General features: G+C 46.2%; 1 protein-coding gene across 5 annotated transcripts in view; it reads right to left on the reverse strand.

Annotated features, from left to right (window-relative positions):
• Positions 1 to 22,876, reverse strand: part of CROCC2 (ciliary rootlet coiled-coil, rootletin family member 2) — a 91,645-nt gene that overhangs the window by 56,280 nt on the left and 12,489 nt on the right. For 3 of the 5 annotated variants that reach the window (XM_079977409.1, XM_079977408.1, XM_079977411.1), the window contains exons 4-16: positions 21,668 to 21,820; positions 19,038 to 19,121; positions 17,826 to 17,932; positions 16,809 to 16,968; positions 13,364 to 13,470; positions 11,872 to 12,069; positions 9,720 to 9,816; positions 9,430 to 9,519; positions 8,618 to 8,833; positions 7,700 to 7,899; positions 6,069 to 6,251; positions 5,545 to 5,689; positions 2,428 to 2,574 (exon numbers count right to left, since the gene is read on the reverse strand). In XM_079977409.1, coding sequence (XP_079833535.1) covers positions 2,428 to 2,574; positions 5,545 to 5,689; positions 6,069 to 6,251; positions 7,700 to 7,899; positions 8,618 to 8,833; positions 9,430 to 9,519; positions 9,720 to 9,816; positions 11,872 to 12,069; positions 13,364 to 13,470; positions 16,809 to 16,968; positions 17,826 to 17,932; positions 19,038 to 19,121; positions 21,668 to 21,820 — 1,887 coding nt within the window. The remainder of the gene's footprint in view (positions 1 to 2,427; positions 2,575 to 5,544; positions 5,690 to 6,068; positions 6,252 to 7,699; positions 7,900 to 8,617; positions 8,834 to 9,429; positions 9,520 to 9,719; positions 9,817 to 11,871; positions 12,070 to 13,363; positions 13,471 to 16,808; positions 16,969 to 17,825; positions 17,933 to 19,037; positions 19,122 to 21,667; positions 21,821 to 22,876) is intronic. The other 2 variants (XM_079977410.1, XM_079977412.1) reach the window with 2 other exon arrangements.

Consider the following 22,876-nt stretch of genomic DNA (forward strand, 5'->3'; position numbering starts at 1 on the left):
GAGGGCACAGTCTTGAAGGCTACGATAGCAGCGCTTGGGTGAATTTTCCCATGTGCTTGTTGTAGGCAGCTTACAAGCTTCCATTAGGCAGCAATCGCATGCTTGAAGTCTTCCGGAAGTTATAAATGCTGTTGGCATAAGCTGTGGAGTGTGTGAGCACTCTTGAGTCCCCCCCATTTCAGGCCTCACTGCAAGTTACAAGCTCTTGGCGGTTACAAGCCCTGCAGGGATGATGGTGCTCATGAGGCCGAAAGCTTTCTGGCACACCATGGGTTTAAAGAGGCTGACAGGAAAGTGTGCATTTTGGCAGCCAGCGAAACCACTGAGGAGAGCTTTGTTTGCTCTGAGCAAGGGACACTCAGGGACTGACAGGCAAACCCGGATTCAGGGCATGTTCTTCCAGGATATGGCCACCACAGTTTTAGGATAAATAAAAGCTTAGACTAGGACTCAGGGCAGTTGTATTTTGTTTTCGAATTTGCATCTGACAGGGCCAAAGAAGATGAGACAACAGAAGTCCATTATTGGATCTTCCATATTTTTACACTTTTGTAGAAAGTGATGGTGGTGTGTCTGTGTGTTGGACTGGGACCCTGGTACTAAGGGAGGAGAGAATTAGCTCTCTCCAACACATACACTGTTTTCCTGATAATCACTCCCCTTCCCCAGTTGCTGTTTGCCCTATTAGGGAAAACGTACAGTATCATATAAAAATGCTATACTAACAGGATAAACAATAGCTTCAGGGAGTTTTCACAGGTATGTTGGCATTGTGAATGGGGGTGAGAGGGTAACAGACCCTCTCCCAGCAACCAAGTCCCAATTCAAGATCCCTACTCCTCCTCACACCTTGTAGGCAGCTGTTTTTTACATTTTACACTAATGAGAGATTCAATTACCATACTTTTCGCACCATAGGACACACTTTTTCCGTCATAAAAACTAAGGGGAAAAGTCTGTGCGTCCTATGGAGTGAATGCAGGGGGGAGACAGGCAGGAAAAGCCCCCAAGAGCCCCACACAAGCTTCGCGCGGCTCTTGCGGGCTTTTCCCCAGGAGGGAGAAGGGACTGACACTGCCAGTCAGTCCCTTCTCCCTCTTTTAGAAAAGCCTTGTGCAACCTTTCCAGCCGGGGGGAAGGGGGGGGGGAGGCTGCGCAAGGCTAAAGAGGAAGCCAGGGCAGCCAGCGTGATCCATCCCGTTCACTGCCCTGGCTTCGTCTTTAGCCTTGCGCGCACCTCCAGCCGTTCGCTGCCCTGGCGGCTGCACAAGGCTAAAGAGGAAGCCAGGGCAGCGAGGGAGATCCACCAGAGGTAGATCTTAACCCTTGCCTCACCTAGGAGCTTCTCTGGGCAGGAATTCCCTCAGCTTAAGTGGGGTGGGGGAAGTGAGGCAGGTAGGGGGGTACCTACCTAGACAGTGAAGCCACATGTCTCTCCGATGAAAATTGTGAGTGGGTATTGTGTGAAGTGGCTGTGGATCTCCTGCCACAGAAGTGTAGGAATGTATAGAGTTGGGAGGGCCACCCGAGGGTCATCTAGCCCAGCCCCCTCACAATGTAGGAATCACAGCTAAAGAACGCCAGGCAGATGGTCCCCCAACCGCTGCTTAAAAGCCTCCAGTGGTGGAGACCCCCAACACCTTCCAAGGTCATAGAATTGCAGGGTTGGAAGGGAACCCCAGGAGTCATCTAGTCCAGCCCCGGTGGACAGCGGGCGCGATTCATCCCGTTGCGCAAGGCTAAAGATGCTGCGCAAGGCTAATGAGGAAGCCAAGGCAGTGAGCGGGATGGATTGCGCTCGCTGCTTTGTCTTCTTCTTTAGCCGCGCTGGAGAGGTTTAGCTCCTGGCTGGAGAGGTTGCGCAGCTATAGATCCCGCTCGCTGTCTTGGCTTCTTTGCTCTTTGGGGCTGGGGGGGGGAACCCGGGCTTCCCCCGCAACCCCGAGAAGCTCTGGGAGAAGCGGACAGGCTGCGCACAGCCTGTCCGTTGCTCTTTGGGGCTGGGGGGGAATAATATTTTTTTCCTTGATTTCCCCCTCTAAAAACTAGGTGCGTCCAATAGAGCGAAAAATACGGTATATTCTCCTTTAGTTTAACTCTCATTCTGTCATAAGGCAGAGACAGCACTGCTCAAAGGTTCACAGCAGATTCCTGCCATCTTCCAAACACAACTAGAAGTGAAAATTTTAAATCTTGGGCTCTGCTAAATCATTTGCAGCATGCTGTTTGTAGCCCTTAAAGTGATTGTTATACCAGGGGTACAATCTGTTATCTCACCCGCCACCACAATTAAAGCTGGCTCAAATCCTCTGCCAGAGGTAGTTGACTCCACTTGCCCAATAGTAGGGCTCTCTGTGCCTACATGCTCACATAAGCAGCGGCTACACTTAGCTACACCCTCTGCTACACCCTGGCTGTCTTTGTTACCTGTAGAATTATGCGGTTGAGGCTGACTTTGTCATGAGCCAGCCCTTCGTTCAGAGCACCCATCTTGGCTAACGAGTCTCTCAGCACAGCTTCTTCCGATTTCATCTTGTGTATGGAGAGCTCAAGGTTAGCATTGGTGGCTTTAACCTGAGGAGGAAATTGTGATACTGAATTTCACCTCCAACTCCAGGCTGCTTCCCCTTCAAGGCATTGCAATGGTGCCTCAGATGAGAAGCTATGCTTTAGGGAACAGAGATCCATAAACTCATGCCTAATTAACTTTATGGGGTAATCCAGATTTGACGATAGATAGGCAGCCTTTTCCGTGGAAGAAATGGGTCGGTTGTGGAATTTATACATTAAATCAGCTGGACGGCATTTTGGTTGTCGTCTTTTATATTGCTGTTTAAATATCATTTACTGAGTGCTGAATGGCAGCATCTTCAATTGTATCTTTTGGTGTCTATTTGTGGACTGTGTGGCTTGGGTGCTTCAGAATCTCCTAAATGGTTAGATAAAATTATTGGATCTTCCCAGAAAGCTAAATCCACGAATGCTGCTTAAAACTGCTTATTGGACCTTTATAAAGTAGATTTTAGAAACTTGGGAGAGTTGTGGAATAGGTCATTAGAATGTGCTATAAAATCCAAATAATGGAAAACTGCTTTAGGGTCTGTCCTGAAAGTTTCTCTAGATTTGAAATTGAGACTGAGCCTGCCCCCCCCCCCCAAAAAAAGGTGTTTCATGAATACTAGTCTCCACAACAGTTGTACAGGAAGACACGGTCCAATCCAGATAGATGCTGGAAGCGTAATGCTAAAAGGGCCTTGTTGAGGCATATGATGTGGGCATGTCCAGTGAGATATATTATTTTTGGTCTGAAGTTGCTGTCCATGTAAATTTTGCATGGGCAAAATATTTGATATTTGCATATGTTCAGGCACTTTTAAACTATATTACTACAGCTTGGGGATTAATAGCAGGAAAACAAAAGTGAATGTTTTAAGCCTTTATGGCCAAGAGACTTATACTTCAAACCTGAAAGAATAAATACCCACTATCCATTATGTAGTGGTCTGAGGACCTCCTCTCTTTTGCCACATTTGAAAAATCTATCCTTGAGGTTTTGTCTTTGTTAAATATATCTATATCTGTATATGGCTTGTGCCACACTTTTAAAAAAGGATCTATTTGTCCATTCCACATTCAATTTAATACCAATCAGTGCCTTTAAAAACACACACAAAGAAACACACCCTGAAACTAAGAAAGAGAAGAGGGAATCCTTAGCATTTGTGCATACAAAAGTTAACACTATTTTTCTTTTTAAGATCAAGTTCATTACATAACCAGGCAATATTATGTTAGGAAAATATAGTTTTCCCCCTGAAAGTTCATTCTAGCCAAAGTGTGGGTGGCAAAGAGATCTGCTACTCACTTCAGCAGAGCCAATCTGAGCTGCTAGGGCAGTGTTCACAAGAGTGTTTTACCAAAATAGTTACTCATTCAGGGCCTGCCCTAACACTTTATTGGACCATGGCCTTGGCAGGCACATTATTTCCAAGAAAAGAGATTAAACTTAGCACACAGTTTACTGTTTTCAAATATCAAGTCCTGATGATGTGATGGCATGCAATGGCACCTCACCCACAGTTCTGCTTTCCCCTTAAAACATAAGGGACCAAAGCTGTCAGGAATGAAATTTGGTTCTTCTAGAGTGCTGGACTGTCTCAGACTCAGTAATGCTGCCCTCCTGGTTAAGTCTCTGGGATTCACAGTCAACTGTCAGCACTGGCTATCAAGCATAGCTGTCAACCGTCCCTTATTTGGCAGGAAACTTCCTTATCCCAGCGCCGTTTCCCGCTGCTGTCCCGGATTGTTGATGTCCCTAAATTTCCCAGGTTTCAAAGGAAGCAGCTCCCCTCCCTCCCTCCCTGCCGGCTGTGTTGGTCACCCAATAAGGAATCTAAGAACGACTGGGGGGTGGAGCTTGCATGCCTTGTGCCAATCAAATCGGCTGCGTTGCCTGGGGACTCGCCTTTGCTCAGCGCTTCTCAGCGGAGAGGTGATGGTGGTTTTCCTTGCTGTATCCCCTTTGCCGGGTTGCTGTGCTGTGGGAACCACCGCTTGAGGCTTCGTTTGGCTGCTGGTTGACTAAAATCCCTTATTTTGGCTGCTGATCCCTTATTTTCGAGGCTGCTGGTCCCTTATTTTCAAATCTGTAAGTTGACGGCTATGGCTATCAAGATACAGCAGCTATGATTTTACATTCATTCTCTTTCCCCTTCCTCCATACCAGGCACTAATAGAGGCCCACACGGAAAGCAAATATTCGGTGACATTTTCCAGAGTAAAAGGGCACTGTGCCTTTCTGCCTGGCATGGCTTTGCAATAAACCAAGCTCCCAAGACTTTTGGCAAGGGGCTTTTCCATAAAACCTTGGAACCCAACCATTACAGATCTATGGCCTTAGCCTGGTGTGACAATACTAGCCTCTCCCTCCAGACTCCCTAGTGCTAGAAGTGGACAGTGACAGGCTACCAGTTGCACTAAGTTGCTGTTATTATTACTTTGCATGTTGCCCAGGTAACTCTTATTATGGGGTGGCTAATAAACTGAATTAATGATGATTAAAAACACATTTCCTGAAAAGTTCAAGGTGGCTAAACAAGAAACATACAAAAACAGTAAATGTTTTACAACTTGTGATTTGTACCTTTGCCTCCCAAGTCTCTGTACTTGCTGCCAGTCGAGTCCTGCTTTTACACAACCTCTGGACTTAGCCGCTGCCTGTTCCTATCCTTGACTTTGGACAATCCCATACTTTGTTCTTAAGGCTGTCGCCTTTTTTCTTTAATTGGCTTCCTTTCCCATCTGACTACACAAGACTATGCGTGATAAAATCCTTTTATAGCTTTTACAATGCTATATGTAATTACTTCACATATAGAAAAGTCAAGATTTTGGCTTCCTAGAAAAGCAAATAGATGCTGGGGGGTTGGGGGCCATGTCAGCAATAGTTAGAAACATAAAGGGAGAGGACAATATCCTCAGTTAGGGCAACAGACAGAAGGAGAGTTATTTGGCATATGGAATGTGCCTTCTGGCCACCCTTACTTTGGAAAGTGCTCCGCTCAAGCCTTCCTTCGCACTCTCTAGCATATCCTTCTCCAGCATGGCTTGGTTCAAAGACTCCTTGACTGTCACCAGCTCTTTCTTCAGGGCAGACATCCTTTCCTCAAGCTGCTCCAGGGATCTTTTCCTGAGGAAGAAGAAAAGGTCTAACTATGCCTTGCACCAACCAAGCCAGATTACGCTTAACTCATTGTGCCGATACACCTTGGGATGCCAATTAATGTCGTTGGGGTTCAATTTTTTATTTCCATTATTACACCTATCTTTCATGACCACATCCTTCTTGTTCCCCGGCAACTGGCATTCAGAGGCTCACTGCTTCTGAAGCAGAATACAACTAGCATGACTTGCAGCGCTGATAATTCACACGAACTACGCCCAACATTATTAGCAAAGGCTATCTATCTGCCCAAGTGTGAGAATCTGGAAAAGTCTTTGAAGACCAGCACAGAGAGCAGGATTGCCTTGTGCATCAAAGCACTAGGGACACAACTGCAGCACCTCACCCCCGCTCCAACTCCTTCTTCGTTCTCTCCCTTTCCTTAATGACATCCTCCTTCTGTTCTTCCAGGAGTTTTCGCTGTCTCTGCAGCTCTCCATTCATAGTCTTCAGCCGCTCCACCTCCAGATGGGAGGAATCGAGCTGCTGATTCAGGCTTTCCACTGCCATTTCTGCGGCCTCCTTCTCTCTGGGGAGTGAAAAAACAGACAAAATATGAGCAACCTGGGGGTCAAGATAATGCACCCTGAAAACAGGGCCCAGTTTGTCTTGGGGTAGAAATACATGCTCTGCTTCCTCCACCTGCTTTTAGTGACCAACTGCCACTTCTCTTTTGCAAGTAGGTGGGCTTACTTTCTTGCAGAGAAGGGGCAGGCAGGAGGAAGGCAATTAATCCTGCCCCACCAAAGGCCTTGAACAGAAAAAAAAAAGTTTTCCAGAGGCAGGGAACAAAATCATAGAAACATAGTGCAAAGCAACTAAAAGCCATCTATTCAGACCCTCTGCCAAAAGCCAGGGTACTGAATGCTGCAATACAGACTCAAATATGCTGTAACATGAAATGTATCTGCAGCAAAAATGCCTCTATCAACCTACCTGTCTGCCTGTCTTTCCATCTATCCATCCATTGTATTTGTACACTTCTCATACAACTTAGTGCAGCTTTCCCCAACCAGTTGTAGTCCAATAATATCTGGAGGGCACTAGGTAGGGGAAGGCTGATTTAGTGAATCCTTCAAATAATTTAAACAGGGGCAAGGAGGGGGAACCTGTCAAAATGCAGCAAAAGTTCTTCTTTTAAATCCCCAACAAGGAACAATAGAGCAGGTGCCATTCTATGCTACCCAATGACCTTCCTAGGACAAATTAATTTCACAGATACCCTTTTATATGCGTCCAAGGTAAATAACACCGCTGTAATACTGTTGGGGCTAGCAGGGAGAGGCATTTGATAACCTTTGGCAGCAACGAATGCTGATGCATGTTATTCCCAAAGACATTGTTTCATCATCACTTTAAGAATCACTTTACATCTCTTTGGCTGACGACCACAACAGAAATGGGTGCAGAGGTGTGAAATCACATCATCAAAACAAGAGACCCCTTTTTGTTACTATGGAAAAGTGAGTTGTACAATATTCCTTATCCACCCACCAATCCAAGTCAAACTGTATCATGAATGTGCTGCCCTTAGGTAAGCACAGGAGGCTTCAACAGCTGGCCTATTTAGTTCAGTATAATCTACACACACCAGCTTTTGCCATTGTGGCACCTCCAGATGTGCTGGCTGGTGCTGATGGGAGTTGCTATTCAAAACATCTGAAGGGGCCCAGGTTGGCAGAGGCTGGTCTACGCTGACTGGCAGTGGCTCTCTAGGAGTCTTTCCCAGCCATGCCTGGAGATGCCAAGGGCTAAATGCAACACATATGCTCTTATCTCTGAGCTGTGGACCGTCCTCAGATGTGAAGGGATGCATGGCATAGGGAGTTTCCAATCACTGACGCATCACTACAGAGGGCGATGGCTTCCTTTCTGAGACGCTTATTTGAAGGTCACAATCTACTTAACCACCTGAAGGACTGAGTCAGAGCCATGTCGCTCAAAAGCATTAACAGATCTGAAGGCTCCCTCTTTCACCTTCCGAGCACCTCCACTGAGGCTTTCCAGCGTTGCAGTTCCCTCCTACAATCCTCCAGTGACCGGGTCAGCTCTTCACATTCCTGCCTCTCTTCCTGCAGCCGCTGTTTTGCTGCCTGCGCTTCCTGCTGGCAGTCAGCGAGCTGCTTCTTGACAGTTCCCAGGGCATCCTGGCAAGACCCCAGCTGCACACGCAACTCCTGTTCATTAAAAAAAAGAGAGGGAGCAAGCAGGAAACCCCTTCCACATCATACAACACGATATGCACAGGGGGGAGGGATACCCCATTTAACAGGTGGGCAAGTGCTGTGATCAACACCTTCACTGATGCTGAGGAGCTGAGTCTCTATAGCCAGGGAAGCCGGATTTTGTAAATAAATACAGAAATCTGTATTTATTGTGCAGAAGAGGCATTGCATTCATATCTCTGAAAGCTGGTTTCCCGAGCTCCATCATTTGGCTATGCTGCCTGCATGCACGAGGGATATGGACACTAAGAGTCAGTGCAAAGGGGTGTTGCAGCTATTCCCCTGACAAAGGCTAGGATGTGGGGGGGGGGGGGGGGGGCGGGGTTCCTGTGGCAGCAGGTGCACTAAGAGCTCCAGGGGATGGTGGAAAGAGCCACCAATTTCTCTTGGTGAAATCCAGCAAGGTCGGGGCAGTGTGGGTGAAGCAGCAAAAGTGCCGGATTTGGTGCACCTGCACAGCACCAACCTCACTGTCTCGCCCCTCCCAGTAAGCAGCAGCAGTGACACTGCAGCTGGGGGGCTATTGTTGCAGCGCCTCCTGGTTTCAATACTCTGTGAAATTTACAGTCTTATACATATTTTGAAATAACTGTAAGGTAGAAGCATTTGATGACTGTATCACTGTACTCTCTCTCTAGGATTTGTAACTGTAAACTCAGGCTATCCAAACCTGCTCATGCTGCTGTGATTTCTGGATAGCAGCACGAACTGCTTGCAGTGCTGCATTCTGAAGTGATGAAGGGTGTGCCCGGGATGGTGATACCCGTCGGCGGTGGGGAGAGCTGGAGCGCAGAGGGGAGGTCTGCCATAGGGTGTCTTCCTCTGACGAGGTTCTTGTACTTTCCAAGGAACCGAGTCCTGTGCTCTTGGATTCAGACAAAGCCAGCTAGGAGGAGGGTTGAGAAGAAGTGAATGCCAGTCAAATCCATCACAAGTTATTATACCGTAATGAGACTGGGGTTGAACTAAGTGGGTTCCCCACATCCCCCACCCTAACTCTGTGAGACTATGGTTGTAAGAAGAGACTGCTAAAGAGGCCTGGCAGATTCCATCACAGGTCTATGAGATTTAGTGGGTCTGGATCGGGCTAGAAGTTTGTGTCTATGCATAGAGACTTTACATTTGGGGTAAGTTAACACTGCTGGCAGCCACCAATGATGGAAAACAAACTTACTCAAGTTCAAAATGGCTGCAGACTGCCTACCACTGATGCATGCCAGAAGCCCAATGGAGGATGGTGAGTACCACCAACAAATAGTGGTGGTGAGAGAGAAAGCAGACGGTGTTCTATAGGTTTCTCTCTCACTATAGCACCCTTTAATTTCAGCTGGGCTTGTGTAAGAACTTCCTAGTGAATCGAGCATCAATTTCCACTCAAGTTAGATGTCTACCATCAAATTACACAGAGTGAGTCAGAGTCGTCTTGTGAATGTATATATAGCAATTTAACTGGATTACAGGGTAAGTAAAAGTTTCGCACACCTTTGTGATGCTGTTCAAGCTATGTTGCAAATATTCAATTTCTTCTTTCAGGTCCTTCACCTCTTCTAGATCTCCAGTCTTACTGGCCTCCTAGTGTTCAAAGATAAGCAGTTTCTCAGAAATGGACATAGGGAAAGGGCACAGAAAGTATGAGAAGGCAGGTGTGTGTGGAAGTGCAAGTCAGTGTGTATGTATTAGGCCATGCATTTTTGTGAGGATGTATATGTCGGTAAGGCTATGTGTGTTTGCCTGAGAGAATGACAGAAAGGGGGGTTTGTGGGTACGTATACCAATTTCTGAATGTCCATTTTTAGGGCAGAGATGGTCTTCTCTTTCTTTGCATTCTGTTCTTTAAGTTTATCTCCTAACGTGGTCAACTCTGCAATCCTGTAAGACACAAACCAGACATAGGTGGCAGATTGATCAGGAGTGAAAACATATGACCTCAAAAGACTCAATTCTTCATACTCTTGGGATCATTAGGCCACCAATTCACACATCACATTAAAAAGATACATGGTCAGAGGCTGACAACAGTTTTTAAGAGCTGAAAGTAGCTTCAGAAAGGCTTCCCTTCCCACTATGTATTGTCCTGGACAAGTTCACACAAAGACTGGGAGAAAGCAGATTCAGCAAGAGGTCTTGGGTTGATGGAGAGAACAGTCAATAAGAATCCAGATGGTGTGGAGCCAATTCAAGATCAAGAACCAATGGAGAACAAGAGCTGTCAGATTTACAGTCCTATAGTACCCCCCAGATATCCCAGAGAGCAGACATCGTTTTCCAATAGTTCCTAGGTCCCAGTTTGCCTTTACATCCTCTCTGGACCAAGCTATTCCTTACAGGCTCTGTCCCACTCCCCGAGGAGCAGAAAGCCTCAAAGAGTAGTCCTCTGGGCTAGAACCAAGCACTCCATTGCCTCTCTATTACTTCTTGCCAGTGGAATTGGTTGCAACTGAGAACTGCAACTGAGAACTGGGAAGTGTGAAGCCTTTGTTCCTGAGGGAGCTAGTCCCTTTGAGAATCCAGCTTGGGGACTACTATCTCCAAGGAACCCACCTTACAGGGGATGCTGGCTCGAAATGCTCCTTGCTATTCAACTTGGGCACCACCATGACAGCTTGCATCAATGGCTCTCCTGACCTGGCTGCCAGCTCTTCCTTTGTATCAGTGCCCTGGTCACTGCTCACAGTTGAGATTGTGACATGCAAATATGTTTCTTTGTTTTGTCCCAATGCCACCTCTGGGTTACCGGAAGCAAACGCTGGGTATGCATAGACATCACAGAGAGTGCCCCCTCCATTAAAAGTGCCTTCCATTCTAAGAGAGCCAGTGTGGTGTAGTGGTTAGAGTGTTGGATTAGGACCTGAGGGACTAAGAATATAAGAGGAGCCCTGCTGGATCAGACCAATGGCACATCCAGTCCAGCATCCTGTTCTCACAGTGGCCAACCAGTTGCCCATGCGAAGCCCGTACGTAGGACAGGAATGCAACAGCACTCTGCCCACCTGCGATTCCCAGCAACTAACAGTGGAGGTAGAACACAGCCATTGTGATTTAGTAGCTGTTAATAGCCTTGTCCTCCGTGAATTTGTCCAATCCTCCTTTAAAGTTGGTGGTCATCACAAGTTCCATAGTTTAAGTACATGCCGTGTGAAGGAAGTGCAAATCCCCACTCAGCCATGAAGAGCACTGGACGACCTTGGGCTAGTCACCGTCTCTCAGCCTAACCTACTTCACAGGGTGGTTGTTGTCAGGATAAAACGGAGAGGGAGACAAGTGTGTACGCCACCTTGAGGTTTTCGGAGGAAAGGTGGAATATAAATGCACCTTTGATAACAGCAGTAACAACACATTATTGTGCCATGATTCATGGACCCAGAGAGATGGGCTGTGTCTAATAGGTCATACTCAGGGTGGACGCACTGAAATCCATTGACTTGACTTGACTAACAAGCCCATTGCAATCAGTCGGTTGATTCTGCTGGATATAAAGGTAAAGGTAAAGGACCCTTGACAGTTAAGTCCATTATCGAATGATTCTGGGGTTGCGGCACTCATCTCGCTTTACTGACTGAGGGAGCCGACATTTGTCCACAGACAGTTTTTCCGGGTCATGTGGCCAGCATGACTAAGCCGCTTCTGGTGAAACCAGAGCAGCGCACGGAAACACCGTTTACCTTCCTGCCGGAGCAGTACCTATTTATCTACTTGCACTTTGACATGCTTTCAAACTGCTAGGTTGGCAGGAGCAGGGACCGAGCAAGAGGAGCTCACCCAATCGTGGGGATTCAAACCACCGACCTTCTGATTGGCAAGCCCAAGGCTCAGTGGTTTACACCACAGCGCCACCCACGCTGGATATAGCAACGGGCAAACTTTTACCCCACTTTAAAAGCGTGTGCCCCAAAGACCAGAGGCACCTGCGAATGCTCTTCTAACCTGGAGTTCAATTCAGCTTTCTCTCCATCCCACTGGCTCTGCAGCTGGATCATCTCCCGGACTTTCTCCCGAAGCTGCTTCTCCAGCAAACAGGTGGAGCTGCTTTCCGAGAGGCGCAGGTTGGAATCCAAGTTGAGGCAGGCGGTCTGGAGGCGGCGGGCAGCTCTTGCCATGTCGGTCCCTGCCTCAGCGAGACCTCTGGTAATGAGGGAGTAAAAATCTTTTCTCATTCAGCATTCACACATTTTGTCTCTGGCAAGGCCAGCTGAGAGCCAGAAGTTCCAGTTGAAAGCCAGGATGGGTTCTATTTAGGGTTAGGCCGTAGAGGCATGGTTTTCAGATATAATAACAACGTAAGAAGAACCTGCTGGATCAGGTCAATGCTCCATCTAGTCCAGCATCCTGTTCTTGCAGTGGCCAATCAGGTGCCTGCAGGAAACCTGCAAGCAGAACCCAGGCACAATGACGGCTCCCACATCAAATGGGGGCGCCTTTTGCGTGGTCGCGCGCAGCCCCCTGGATCTCAGTGCGACTCCTGGTAGTTTGGGCTGACTTCATCCTCCCAGGCTGGATACCTGGAGGTCTCCGCCTACCTCAGCCAATCGCCCAATCTTGCCTGGGGAGGTGTTGCCAGGGGATTGGCCAGGTAAGGAGTGTCTTGCCCACACAACAGAAGGTGAAGTCTACCTGCGAAGCAGCAGTTGGCTCCAGAGCTTCTCCCACCCTCCCCTCCCTCAGTTAAGTCTTCTTTGCAGATTAACCTCTTCTCCACAGGTATACAGGCGTTGTTGGTCGGAAAGGAATTTTCCTGCATTGGCAGGTTTTGCCTTTCCCGTAGCAGAACGTCACAACTTTGGCAGTTTCAGGGCTTGGGCGGAATCCTTTGGTCTATCTTCCTAAATGGAGGGGGGGCCTGAAGTGGTGACCCACGCCCCCCTTGTGGCAGTGATATCAGGGTTCCCCGTTAAAGGGGTCTTGAGGGGAGGCATTGGCCATACGCTGAGAGGTTGTCATTGCTCTCCCGTCCAATGGCAGCGAAATGGGGGACGGGCTCTCTGCTTGAACATAAGTTCTCCAGAGCCAGTCCAAGCCCCACACATTCTGGATAACCCTGAAGTCTCCCAGATCCCCGGCTGGGGACTGGGAAGGACAAACGCCCAATGCCTGAGCCTGAAACTTAATAAAGTTGTGGCCAGTTTTAATCTCATAGCACATTGTCTTGAGTCATTATTCCACGTGGGGGTCACCTGGGGTTGGGGGGGCTCCGCCTGTCCACGCAATACTCTGCTATGGTTTCCAGCAACTGGGGTATATTTTGCCCCTCCCCAAATGCTTCGCATTGGCGTTTTTGGAGCTGATGACACTCAATATTTTTAAACAACAAGGTCCCCCTACGAGGGCATCAACAGCACAGGCAAATCTTTCAGGCATTTTCTAGAGAGCCCTCAGGGTCCCTCTTGTAGCAGTGCTGCTACACTGAGGGAGAACCCACCTCTCCATGGTTGTGCGGAGCTCTGCAAAGTTGCCACGGAGTGTGGCGGCTTGACGCCACAGCAGCAGGATCCCACTGTGCTCGCTGCTTAAATAGGAACTGTAACTCTGCAAAGGATGACGGAGAGAACAGGATACGGACATGTCACTGGTCCCAACACTTCAACATTTTATTAACTGAGAGCTGCAGAAAGTTACCTCCCTCCGACCCCCATTTGTATTACTCGCTACACTAAACCATCTTCCAAAATCTGTTCAAGGTCCTATATGAGTAAGGCATGGGAAACAGAATGTTTTTGCCCCTGCTGCAGGCAAGTAGAAGGGTTACAGAAGATACAATTTAAATTTACCTACAACTCACTAGATTGCTTTCCTGGCACTTCTTCTTTTGCAAGCTGCGATGGACGTTTGGAAAAGTAAGGCAGAAAATGTTAAATAAATAACTTGCAACTAACCTTCAGTTTCTAATAAATAGTACTTTCAAGCCAGGCAGGGATACTGCTGCGTCATCCCCGAAACACACAACAAAACTGTTAAAATGCAAACCAGGAACTCGACGAAATGCTTCCTCTTTGTTGTAGTGAGGCTGGCATCAACTCTGGCTGAGCAAATAAGAGCTCTGAGCTCAGAACTTGGCCAACGTATATATGAGCTAATATTTTGCTGCACACATGAGTATGTCTCAGTGCTTGTAAAAGAAATCTATACATACAGATTATTGTTCTGCAGTCCAAATAAATAAATAAATAAATAAATAACACCACCAAAGGCTTTGCTGTTTAGAACTGGAGTTTTCAAGGTTTCCTATTGGATCCAGACTCCTTCTCACAGAGGAGCTCTTTCATAATACTGGAAGAGCTCCAGCAATGCCTTGGTGGTCTCCGCTCCATAGAAGGGTAATCCAACAGCAATTTTAACTAGAGCACTACTACATCTGGTTAATAGGGTATGGAAATACTAAAGCAGTGGCAAATATGACATGATAGAAGTGTCACTGGGTTAAAAATGCCAACAGCCCGTTATGGAATCAGAATGGCCAAGATCACTCTGTTTGTTCTGAGAGAGGGGCAGTCAAAGAAAGAGCCAGAGAGAGACAAATGGCTTCTCAATCAGGACAGATAATATTCAGGGAGAACCTAGAAGAACAAAAAGCAGGCCAATGGAGGGGGAGTCTCTCCAAAGATATATAGACAGAGAATCAGTGAATTGTAGCAAAATATTCAAGGTTAGCGGGATGAAGCTGCTAAGATGAATGAAACAATGCCAACAGAGCAGAGAGCCAAGAAGTACAACTGACTCCAGTGTAACAATTCTCACTTCAACACTAATAGTCCATGTTGACCCAACAAGAAAAGTGATGGGCGAAGGCCAAGTATTACATATTTTGGTACACAGCTTGTTTACAGCCGGCATTTACAAGCAAGATAATTATGAAGATTGGGAATAATTTATCTCTGAAGCAGCAGAGTCAAGGACAACTTGGCCAAGAGGGTTTTACTGTGAGTGTTGCAACACTCCCCATTTTTTCTAGTGGCCAGGAACATCAGTGTAGTGATGTGGCATTAACCTTCTAGCAGCATAGGAGATATCATGAAATTTCAGGTGGAAGAAAAAATTCTGGATTTGTTCCTGTGCTGGAGTTTCAGTGCCATTAACCTAAGTAAGAGCCAAACAAGGGAGGATGGCAAAGAAAAAGGAAACCACAAAGGTGCTAGCATAAGACAGAAGGATTAGGAAATGGTGCTATTTGTGTTTGCAGTGATGCTAAGGCATAAGGTTTTGTTGAGTCAGCTATACTGAGCATGAGCTGTGTGCTGCAGCTTATCTGGATGAGGATGCAGAAGGAGAGAGCAAGGTGACATCAAGCCAGCATGGGCCTATTGGTGCGACCAGCAGACTGGCTTCACCGATGGACCCACGCATATCCCTGAAAACAATGGCTGGGGCAGATTCCAGATAGTGAACAGTGTGGCAAGGTTACAATAAACTGTACTCTATGCATTCGGAAACAAACCCAAGGCAAAACTGTTGATACATGACAACAATTCCGAATTCACTAACCCTGTACAATGTTTGGTGCCCCTCAGTCTTGTAGATAAAACTCTTTAGCAGTTGGCCTGTGTCCTCTTCGAGAGGAGAGATGCTTATTCATTGAACCAAAACACACACTGCCTTTGCTAACTAGGAACTCTGCATTTTGCCAAATACAAATACTCTGCCAAACCCAAGCTGGATTTACAATGCATAATAAATTCAAAAATGCAGCGTCCACAACCAACATTTATTTTCTAGAGAGTTTATTTTGATCTGGGTTTTTTTTTTATGAGATAGAAAAGAGGGGACAGTAAGAGAAGAGGGAAAAGGAGCTCCCCCCCCCCAGAGAAGGAGTAGGGGCAAAACTATAAATGATTTTTATGCAAGCAACTAGCAATAGCATTGTTTGTTTTTCAGGTAAACAGCGGGGGCTGGGGGCTGGGCTTGAACAGGACAATGTGGGTGGTGGGTGGGAGAGTGGGACTGAACCCTTTGCCAACACTGTAGTCCTGAGCCAGATCAGTTGCTCCTTCAATACATAACATGTTATATAGGCATTCAGAGGAAAGCTCCCACTGCCAACAACAGGACCGCAAGGAAAGAGGGAATACGGGCTATGGCACTCCCCAAAGGACTGGAACTGGAGAAACACAGTTGTATCTCGGAAGTCGAATGGAATCCATTCCAGAAGTCTGTTCGACTTCCAAAATGTTTGGAAACCAAGGCACGGCTTCCGATTGGCTGCCAGAAGCTCCTGCAGCCAATCGGAAGCCGCATTAGACATTTGAGGTTCCAAAGAACATTCACAAACTGGAACACCAACTTCCAGGTTTGTGGCGTTCGGGAGCCAAAACGTTTGAGTCGCAAGGCATTTGTCAACCAAGGCATGGGTGTAGTAATTTTAGCGCCTGCTAAAAACATTCCTGTTTAGACAAGCCTACCTAGAAGCTTAGAGAATGGATGTAATTTTAATCACAAGCCTACCTAGATGCTTAGAAAATGGAGGTAATTTTAATCAGTTTTAGTATTTTAACTTTTGTCTGCTTTAAAATAGGGCTGTACATTTTTCTTGATTTTCTTATCTTTTTGTAAACCGCTTTGAGGGTTTTTTAAAAAATAAAATATCAAAATAATAAAACAGCAGCTTGGAGGGACCGTGAGCTGAACCAGTGAAGGTACTGAAGATGAAACAGCGATAGTTGACTCTGAATTTTCTGGTCTTGGCAGGAGTGCTGATCCTATGGACAGCCAACCCAACAAGATGCTGAGTTGAGCAAAGAATTGGTACAAAAAAACTCCCAGTGCCAAATCTGCTACAGGTGTATAGTACAATGGTGCAACATGAAGAAAATGGATTTCTAATCATTATGTTGCCTGGCATTTCAAAAAGCAACCAATAGGATATGTTGTACCTCCCTGCTTTTGTGCCACTGGGACTCCTTCTGTTCACTCCTCAGCCTGTGCACTTCAGCGGTTGCCCTCTCCAACTCCCCTGCTAGTCTTTGTTTTGAGGAGTTCATCTGGTCCAGCTGTTCCCGAAGAAGAGTATTCATCTGGGAAAGACTGGTGCTCCTAAGACAAAAAATTAGAAAGCCAAGGACAGTGTTTTCCTCCACAATCACAATATGGCACACTAGTTCTTTTGAATCCAAGAATTCCTCTATGTCTTTATGTATATCAAACCACATTAGTCACAACAAAGGCTTTGTACTAAATAATAAAAAAAATGGTGGGTTTTGAGCAAGTCCCACCCTTTGAGACAAGACCTGCCCTTATTTGTATGACATCAGGCATAGGGCAGGGAAGTAAAGGTTGCCCATAATGGCCTCATGGGCGAATGGGGAAGCCCAGTGAGCTGGAGGTTCCCCACCCCAGCTTAGGATAAAAGGAATGGAATATGGATATGACACACCTAAAATATTGTTCATGATTTGCAGTAATAGATTCAGGGATGTTGCTACCATCAAATTAAAGTTCAATGACATACAGTTGTACACTTCAAATGGAACATTAATTTATACCATTCCTATGGATAAAATACCATGACCACAATTTAAAAAAATAGTCACCAGTGGGGGACCTCTAGCATACGAGTCTAATTATGCCCAGCATGGCTCCCAGGTGAGGCAAGGCCATTTCCTACAAACCATGGCCACCTGCCCCACACCTGGCATCCTGTGGCATCAGATGTGGGGCAGGATACAGTTGTCTATCAGGAGCTTAAAGGATAGTGCTTTCAAAAGCAGGGATCTCTGCCGGCGCTGAGCAGTTGCAGCAAACCTCTCTGCCTCAACCAGCTGACTGGTGATGAAAGTGTGTCTTCAAAGGAGGCTACCATAACCACTGATCAGCTGATCACTGAAGAGCAGTATTGCCAGTATACAAATGTACCATATAAACAAACCCCCTGAAGCAAATGGCAACCTCACCTCTGCTGCTCCTCTTCCAGGTGGATGAGAGTGCTCTCCAGCTCTGTATTGTGGTCATGCTCAAAGCGGAGTAAATGCGACTCTGTTGAGTCTAACCTCATCTGCGCCTAGAAAGATGACGGATTGTGCATCAATATTAAAGCAGTGCACAGAATGATTGGCTGGCAGGAGCTATAGAAATACACATGTCCTTACATATATGTTGTACAGCACAGAATCTGTTTAAGGCAATAGGAGACTTTCTCAGAATCCCGAAACTGCTTTTTAAAAATAAATATTTGGATTTGGGAGGTCTGTGATTGGGAGAAAAGGTAGGCAGCATTAAAGACAGCCATTTCCTAAACCCTCAGAAATAAAACAGGTTCTGGGCAGGATTTTTTCATAGACGTGGGAGAGGTATTCTTCCCACATAGCTCTGTATTTCTTCACATGACACTATCATGTCATAAGAATTCCTAGAGCCTAGTTCCTTCAGCTAAACTCTTCTCATGGGTAGTAAAAAAAATGTGAAGTGAAAGAATATGATGGCAACAGGCTAGATGTGGATGGGAAGACTTTCTATCCTTTTTTCCACACCAGCATGTCATGTTCCCCTGCCCTGGTCACCTTTTTCCTGAACTACAAAAGCCCCAAATGTGGTAGCCTTTCATTGTAGGGAAGTTGCTTCAACTACATGATCATCTTGGTTGCCCCTTTCTGCACCTTCTCCTGCTCAAATTGCACTGTGAGGCACTAGGGATCTCTAGTTAAAGCGCAGTGATAATTGCCTTTTAAGAACCGCTCCGTGTTTAGGCTTCTCACATATAATTGTAGTCATGCATAGGTTCCCCTCTGTGAATTATAATCCCCTCTAAACCCCACAGGCTTTAGCCTTATATAATATTATTACTCTGTTGTGAAAAAGGCTTTGTACCCAGAACGTCCTTCATAAAAGTACTCCACTGGTTGCCTATATGGCCCGTACTTTACACACACAAAACCCCACCAAACTGGACATTCAGAAAACCAGTGGGAGTCTTTAAATGATATGAACTACACAAAGACTACTTGTACCATGTATGTCATTAGGCTAGGCTGTCTGCCAAGCGCTCGCTCCAATTAAAGGTGCATGGCGTGAGGGGACAGTGATCTACAAATTGCCCACAGTGCTAACAGTCAGGCTGCCACATGCTTCATCACGATCATTTATAGCATGAGAAAAGCCATGCGCACCATCTGTTTCTGATGCTCACACTCGGAGGTTTTCTCCAGCAGTTGTTGCTCCAGCTCCCCACATCTTTTCTTGTACTGCAGCATCTACGCCAGGGAATAGAAGCAGCAAGGCACTGCTATGAAACCATCACATCAGCGCAAGGATTTATGCTTGCCCCATTGAACTTCCCCCATGTGTCCCCTCCCCAAATTTGCACCAGAGGGTTACGGGGTAGGGGTGGGGGACTGTCAAAATAGATTTAGAGGGGGGTGTAGGTTGGAGAAAAGAAAAAGAGGAAAGTCCCATTGGATTGTAGGGGGTTGGAGCAGATGAACCTTGAGGTCCCTTCCAATTCTGCAATGCCATGATTCTAAGTGTCTATCCTTGTGCTGACAGGATGGTTCCTTAGCACTGCACTGGGTACAAGCCTTAGGTAAAGAGAATTAAAAGAGAAGACAAGAGAGAACAAAGGAAGGAACCAGCAGCCCAGGTGAAGCTACTTACCAGGAATAAAAGAGGCACGAAGAATGAAAGCTTGATCCACGAGGCCAATTTATCCAACAACTTTAACAGGTCTTCAACAAATTCTAAAGAGACTTCTGAAAACTTACTTGGACTACTACCATGACATCTGATGGAGGTTGGTGAGTGTAATAAAACACAGACTATGATAAGAGCCAGACCAAGAGAACCAGAAGTATGCAGTCACATACAGTATTAAGTTCCACTACAGCTATGCACAAGATATCAACTCTGCCAATCTGTAGTCTAACACCACCCCCAAACTTTATCCTATGCAAGCAATTGTTAAAGAATGTAACAAGTTCTGCCCCCATTGACTGGCATTGTTGACCAGAAGATCAAGTATTTTTTAAAAAACAAAACAAAACAAAAAAACCCATAAAACTTTACACCAGGACAGAAGCTGATACTTACTGTAGGGAACATGCATCACACAGTTGATGTATTCAAGCTCCTCAGACTGCATGCACAAATAAAAGTTGAAATGGGGGAAATGTACCTTCACTACCTTGGGATGTGCCATGTACAACCTCCTGTCACCTGTTGCCCACTCAGAAGTTCTACGTTCATTTCTCCCCATGTGCTTGTTCTGGTGGCAAAAGTATAATTCTTTGGGCCATATTCTACTTGCAAAATGGATCCCACACAGGTGGTTGTTCTAAACCCTATTTCTCTTCAGCTGGGATCTGCTTACAGCATGGATCTCGTAACTAAAGACGTTTTCTCTGTCTGAAGCTTGATATATAAAGATGGAGGAAGAATTTGAGTGTGTCCTGGCACCATTTTAATCTCTGTCAAGACAGGCCAGACCTATAACCAGAACATTTTTTGAGAGAGAGAAGCAGCCATTGTATGTAATAAATACATGACTACCCCAGTGGTCAGCAAGGAAGGAAGCATCTGTACTTAAAGTAAATTTGAAGGAAGCAGAATACAGATTCTTAGGAGTATCAGCTGGGAAATGGAGGACGAGCATCTGAGGAAATGGAAGCTGTAGTAAATAAGCCTGAGGTAAATTCCTCTTGTGGGGAAGGGTCAGGGGAACGGTAGCATTAAAACAGATACCATGAATAAATGCACTTTCTGCAAGCTGTCAACAGGCACCTAGCGCAGGTGAGGGAAACCAAGGTTGGCAGGGACATAGATGGAAGGGACACTGGGAAAGAGGCTAGCTTGTGTGAACACCTGAATAAGGCTGGAAGCATGGCTGCTAACCAGAAGCAAGGAATGACTGTGGTTGCCAAAGCAGCTAGGGATGAGGAGGAGAGAGGGGCCCAAAGAAAGAAGGCTATTCCAGCTGCACCATCTTGGGGGCGGGGAGGCAATATGTCTGCCTGATTATCAGGACCAAAGGGGCCCTTTAAACCAGAGGTAGGGATTTTTTTGAGTACGAGGGTTGCATCCCCTTGAGATAGACCTTCTGGGGCCACATGGCAGTGGTAGGCATGCAAAAATGGGCGTGGCAAGTCACAAAATGGGTGGAGCAACAGATGTGACTCTTACCTTTTTACAGTGGTCTGCATTCTTGTCATACATATGCAGATGTTTTCTCCTCCTGCCCCCACCCTCTCTGACCTTAGTCCAGACAAGCAAGAGGCCACACGCCTGTTAAGTAAAAGCACTCCAGAAGGGCATGCAGCAGAGCCAGTGAAGAGTATAGTCTGGATAGAGAGAGTGTGGCCTCGGAAGAGTCTTAAGGGCTGAACAGAGGGACCTGGAATTCTGCCTGCACCCCTGTTTAAAAAATACCCAAAGCTCCTCCCCAGAGCTTTGGACAAATCAAGGGAAGGACTTCTTAAGAACCTAAGATGCTGTCTAATGCTATGTTTGCCAATGGATCCACATGGAAACAACTGAAACTGCTGGTTGGTGGGGGCTTCTTTCTTCTTGTAGTCTCATAAAAAAAGCCTGGTGTGCTGTTCTCATCACCTGTGAGTACTGGTCCCTACAGAACGCATGGAACAGAAAATGCTAGGCAGGTACAAGGAGCATGCTTTCTAAATCAAAAAGACAGGAGCAACAAACCTAATGGAGAACTTCTGCAGCAAGCCCCACTGCTGAGTCTTTATGGAATCTGTCTGTGAGACCCCACCATCTTCCCATTAATGTTCAAGGTAATGCCACCCACCTTGTTCTGCATCTTCTGCACTAGCTGAGCCTGGCGCTGCTGCCCATCCTGGTAGGCTTGCAGCTTGCGCTTGTATGCCTTCTCATCCTCTTTGAACTGCTGCCTCATCTGCAGGAACATTGAGCTTCCTTCCTCCTCTCCTCGGAGCTCCAGCTACAAAAGTAAACACCCTCCCTGATCCAAATGGCAGAGCAAGGGTCAGGAGCAGAACAGCAAGGAACCAATGCCTGGCTCCTTAGATGTCATACAAGAGCAATGTGGCAGGATGCAACCAAATGAATGGAAAATAAATAAATCTGTGTTTGAAAATGAGCTCTAGCTTTGCAGAATTCAGGGTTTCCAGCATGGCTCCCAGCTGTTCCTGGACCTCTGGACAACAGAAACTTCCTTTCTCTGAAATACACATTCAACATCCCAAATACTCAAAATATTCATGCCTACATTTTGCAAATGTAATGAGAATTCATGCAAATATGAATGACTGAATTTGCATGATCTTCTTTCTCTCTTCCTTTCAGACTGTAATGTGGCTGAAATCCTGCAGTTTCAAATTGGCTAGGGCTCGTTACAAATTTAGATCTTTGGCAGGGGGAGGTTGAACAGGAGGAAGAGACTTATGGAGAAGCTGAAAGGTCAGTGTACCTAACAAGAACACTACTAAAGGCCTTAAGGGAAGGAAATATAGTGGTGATGGGCACAGAATCTTTCTGTAGACACTGCCTGCTCATTTTGTAGAGTCTCTTGACATCTAAAGGGCGATAAAACAAGCTTTGAAAAAAATGAAACTTGAGACTATTACAGCACAATCCTATGCATATTTCCTGAAAAGTCAGTCTCACTGAGTTCAATGAGACTTATGCCCAGGTAAATGTGTACAGGATAGCAGCCTTAAGCTGCAACACTAAACAGAAATAAATAAGTCCCACTAGACACACTGGAACTAAATTATAAACATGCATAGGATTATTCAGGTCAAATAGTGCCCTAGATACTAGGTCTCACACAATCCTGCACTTTGCACTACATGCAGAAATACACCTGCTCGAATATATTTATGAGTTGGTAGTTAGAACCTCAAAGCAAATGGTGGCAAAAGCTTCCTCATGGAACTCAAATGCAGCTCATTCTTCTGCCTAGCAAAATTTACGGCGACTACAGCAGGGGTGGGGAACCTCAGGTCTGGGGGCGACATGTCACCCTCCAGGACTC

Source organism: Podarcis cretensis (assembly GCF_951804945.1).
Source record: "Podarcis cretensis genome assembly, chromosome: 5".
NCBI classification, from domain to species: domain Eukaryota; kingdom Metazoa; phylum Chordata; class Lepidosauria; order Squamata; family Lacertidae; genus Podarcis; species Podarcis cretensis.